Source organism: Mchenga conophoros, linkage group LG15 (assembly GCF_057382185.1).
Source record: "Mchenga conophoros isolate Kocher_MC1m ecotype Shallow Benthic linkage group LG15, M_conophoros_male_GT1.1, whole genome shotgun sequence".
Taxonomy (NCBI): Eukaryota; Metazoa; Chordata; class Actinopteri; order Cichliformes; family Cichlidae; genus Mchenga; species Mchenga conophoros.
The window spans coordinates 21,388,676-21,393,121 of record NC_140540.1 but is presented as its reverse complement, the minus strand read 5'-3'; the positions used below and the strand labels follow the sequence as shown (position 1 = coordinate 21,393,121).

Here is a 4,446-nt window from a genome sequence, read left to right as displayed (position 1 = left end):
AGAGAAAAGCCGATCAGCTGATCATTTATCAGTTTCATGATTGAAGTATCAACAGGAGAGGGAGGGGGAGAGGATGAGAGAAGTAATATTAATATTTTCTCTCAATACATGATGATTCCGTTTTTACAGAACGGTTGGCAACTCTAATAACTATTTGTGAATAAAATAAAGTTCACTATCAGTAATATCATAGCACCCGTCTAGCAGTATAAAAAATCCGTCATGCTAGCTGGTACGCAGTACAAGTTATTTTAACTGGGAGGAAATAAAAATGTGAAAATAAACTACAACTAAACTTGGTTTATATCTGACCCACTCAGACCAACTTCTCACCTGCCCCTCGGACCGGCCGCGCCTCATGTCTCTCCTCCTCCTGCCTCCCTTATCCCTGATCCACCTGCTGGCCTCCACCACTTGCTAATGTTACTGAAACTGTGGAAGCTCCGCCATAGAAAACAACTGAGTTCTTTTTACACATCTGCCAACATCTGGCCAATCTGGCCACCACCTGTCATTGTTTATACCGTTGCAAAAAACAAAGCAAAACGAAACGAAAAATCCCCATCTGCCCACCAGGCAAATGCCCAGTATGCCCCGTGGCCAGTCCAGCTATGCTCACGACTGCTAGTACTGCTCACTACTGAATTATACTGCTAATTGGGAATAAAATTGATGAACGCCAGAAAATAATTTGGATCATGTCTTTATGAGACGTAATATCATCACCTGAGCTCTGTAAAGCTATTTAAATATTGCTAGATTATTGTCCTCCCTTAACAAACATGCTACTTCTATCTATACAGAAACTTGGTGGCTTACTGTGTAAGTCACATTTATAAGGAAAAGATTCATAATCAGGGAAGATCATAATCGGGGTGTTAGGTATTTTAGTACCATGGTAGCATTTACTGGATATTGTTTTATAGTGACATTATGCAGGAAAACTCTGTCATTCAATAAGGCCCCTTTGTTTTAGTTATTTTTCTCTTTGACCCAAGAATTGATGTGTGAGAATCACAGGCTGGTACAAGGTTGAAATACCACAGAGATCACTCCCTCAGCTACATTAGTTTCTTAATCTTTTAGACGCCTGTTGAAGGCCAAATGGTTTGTTTCAGATTTCACTAATGTAAGAACTCTTTGTTTTGTGCCTTGAAAATATGTCGCTGAGATAATCACAATTGTAGCTGAACTGATACACTACACAAAGGATGCTTCTTCACCCATGGGCAGGAAGACGCTGCCTTATCTTGGTCTGTACTGGTTTAAACTGATAAATCTGCTGTCTCATGAATTTTACCCTCTATATAAACTGTTGTACTTGTGAATAAAGTTGAGTCACTTTGGGAAGACAATCTAAAGCAGTCTCTGTTTTCTTGTTCTCCCAAGCTGCTCCCGAGCTCGTACTAACACGCTGAATGGCATGCTTGAATATTACTTGAGAATATATTTGACTGTGTTACAGACTAAGGGACATTCTCTGTTGATAGGTGAAGGTACATTCTCTGCTGATAGACGTCCACGCCTCGAAGGAAGTCGATCCACGGATTAGACCTTGGAAACCGTTTCCTTCACGGGGTATGTCCACATTAATAAGTGACAGAGAGCGGAACTAACAGCCCTCCCGTTGTTCAATAAAAATGATTTAAATATAGCTCATCCGAGGGTTACTCACACTTTAACGATGGTATGGAAACCAAAGGATCCACAGAGAAAATGTGTTTTCTTAAATTGTGTAATCTGTAGTCTATGATGCAATAAACAAGCTTTGTCCTGGTGTGACTGATTTCGAAATGGGTGGTTTCCAAACGCGAACATGGGTACGTGAGGAACTCCGCGCAAACCACACCTCTCCACACCTTTGTCAGAGATGACGGTATCACGTTCCCTGGTAGCAAACGAGTATGTCACGCTTACCTGTGAGTGAAACGGTGAAAAAGCTCTCACCGATAGAGTCTACGCATCGTTTGTACGTGTATTATATGAAACTGAACCAGAAAGCGATTTCCTCGTAGATCGGGTAAGTCATTTATAAAAGTATCATATTTTACCAGATGATGCGGTAAAAACAGCTTAATCTTCGCTGATGTTATTTTTTTTTATTATCTTATAAGTGAATAGAAATGAGACATGGCTAAGTGTGTTGTAATGTTGCTTTATATATGATGACTTTCTAAACTATAACTTGTTATACTTTGCTGATTATATCACCACACACTCTGTCTGCAGATTGTTAATGTTTCCCAGTCAAACATCTAGAATGATTTCAAAATCAAAGGTGCTGGTTTTCCTGCTGTTTTTCACTGGTATTGGTGTGTATGTCAAAACGGGCTACCAATTGACTCATTATGCTGTGGACCAAAAGCTGTGTGCTTGCATAAAATGTTTATCAGAGGATAAGCAGTTGCTTCTGGATCGATCGAATAGAAGTGTTCAACCATTTTTGACTGCAAACTTAAACCTCTCACAGAATGAATTCAACTGGTGGAAGGTAAGTAGTCACCAGGAAAGGATGACATTTTTACACCCCCCCCCCCCCCCCCCCCCCCCCCCCCCTCAGCTCATTTGGTGTAACAACAAAGTTTATTTGAAATGTCTGACAGGATTTGCAGGCTGAAAGCCGTAGCTTCAGAGTTTATGAAACAACAGTGGCCAACTTGTTTCAGATCTTCCCAAAGAATCCAGATGTTATACAACCCAAATATGACCACTGCAGGACTTGTGCTGTGGTGGGTAATTCTGGTAATTTAAGGAGATCGCATTATGGACCGCTGATAGATTTACATGAAGTTGTCATAAGGTACTTTCTAAGCTAAAGCAATTTTTCTTTACCATTAAATTCAAATTCAAATTTTATTTGTCACGTACACAGTCATACACAGTATGATATGCAGTGAAATGCAGTGAAATATCCCCTCCTACACAAAAGAGCCAAACTGATGTGAAATATATCCCTTTGTGCTTTTTAGAATGAACACTGGTATTACCAGAGGCTTTGAAAAAGACGTTGGAAACAAGACAACTCATCATGTCATGTATCCAGAGAGTGCTGTGGATTTGGATGACAACACCCATTTTGTACTGTTTCCCTTTAAGATACAGGACTTTGAGTGGCTCATTAATGCCTCTACAACAGGATTTACTGGAAGGTGAGTTCTCTTTTTCAGGGCTACATGCACATGTATTTGACATTTATTTAACGAGACTCAGTGTCTCATTTACAAGAGAGACCTGTTTTAGACAACATAATTAAATGAAAATAATAAAATAGAAAAAATAAAATAGCAAAATCTGCCTCATTAAGATCAAGTTCCCAGTGATGAAAATCAGCACTGGGACGTCTTTTAAATCTACAAGCAAAATCAGTTAAGCGAGAGAGCTCAAAGTCTTTCTGTAATGTATTCCACGAAGACAGACTTCAAATGACGGCACCTTTAAGCTCTCTACAAACTGATTATCCTGAAATCATACTATGACTACATTTTTATGCAACATGCAGACAGATGAAGTGTCCTCATAACAACTCATCTTACTGTAGTTCATTTACGTATGCTTTTGTACTGTTCTTAGGATTGTGACTTAATATAAAGTAAAAATTAAAAAATTAAATAAAGACTCTTAATGCTTGTTGAAAAGTTATTTTATGTAAACCATTTTTAGGCAGTTGTGCAGCCACTAATTTGGGCACATGAAAATCATACAATCATTTTGTACTTTATTTTGTTTCAGATAAAATATTCTGATTTCATTTGAGCTTGCCCAGCTTTCTTCTTGGTCCCACCAATGCCACCCCATTAAAAGAAAAAATAACACTCTTAGGTTTAGATGTTACAGTCAGCATACACTACCTTCTTCTCTCCCAGCTGCTAAAATTACCACACCTGCTACTAAGCAAATTATCTCGAAATATTTCCCCTAGATTGTCTTGCAGTACAGAATTTACATCAAATGCAAAAATAGAATGCCACTGCATGAATTCAACATGTATGCAGATTAAAAGGATTTGGCTGATGGATGTAGTGTGAGATGAAATAAGGTGAATTTCTGTATCAAACCATTACTCTGATCCTTCTCCATGTTCAAGACGGACCATGCCTTTTTTAGCTTTGTTTTTGTTAAACACCTACTTCATATTTTTCAATATCATGCTGTTTCCAACAGGTCATATATGCCAGTGAAATCAAAGATCAAAACTAACAAGGATTTGGTGAGTAGCGTCAATGGCAAAGCTTCCTGGTGGCAATGGTAATATTTAAAAATAAAAGCTGTTTAAAGGCTCATTCTAATTTCTAACAGGTCATGGTGGTAAATCCAGCTTTTATGAAATATGTACATGAGGTTTGGCTTGGAAATAAGGGACGTTATCCATCCACTGGCTTTATGGCTTTGATTCTTGCACTTCACATTTGTGATGAGGTAAGTACAAAGTTTTCAGTTTCTGAAGTG

At 38.5% G+C, this 4,446-nt stretch overlaps 1 protein-coding gene across 2 annotated transcripts in view; it reads left to right on the top strand.

Moving 5' to 3' along the window:
* Positions 1–1,889: 1,889 nt before the first annotated feature.
* The window catches only part of LOC146558258 (CMP-N-acetylneuraminate-beta-galactosamide-alpha-2,3-sialyltransferase 1-like), a 3,778-nt gene continuing 1,221 nt past the window's right edge, over positions 1,890–4,446 (top strand). The window contains exons 1-6 of one of the 2 annotated variants that reach the window (XM_085246499.1): positions 1,890–2,020; positions 2,230–2,491; positions 2,604–2,800; positions 2,970–3,149; positions 4,162–4,207; positions 4,297–4,416. In XM_085246499.1, the coding sequence (XP_085102625.1) occupies positions 2,237–2,491; positions 2,604–2,800; positions 2,970–3,149; positions 4,162–4,207; positions 4,297–4,416 (798 nt within the window). In that variant the 5' untranslated portion in view covers positions 1,890–2,020; positions 2,230–2,236. The remainder of the gene's footprint in view (positions 2,021–2,229; positions 2,492–2,603; positions 2,801–2,969; positions 3,150–4,161; positions 4,208–4,296; positions 4,417–4,446) is intronic. The other variant, XM_085246500.1, reaches the window with a different exon arrangement.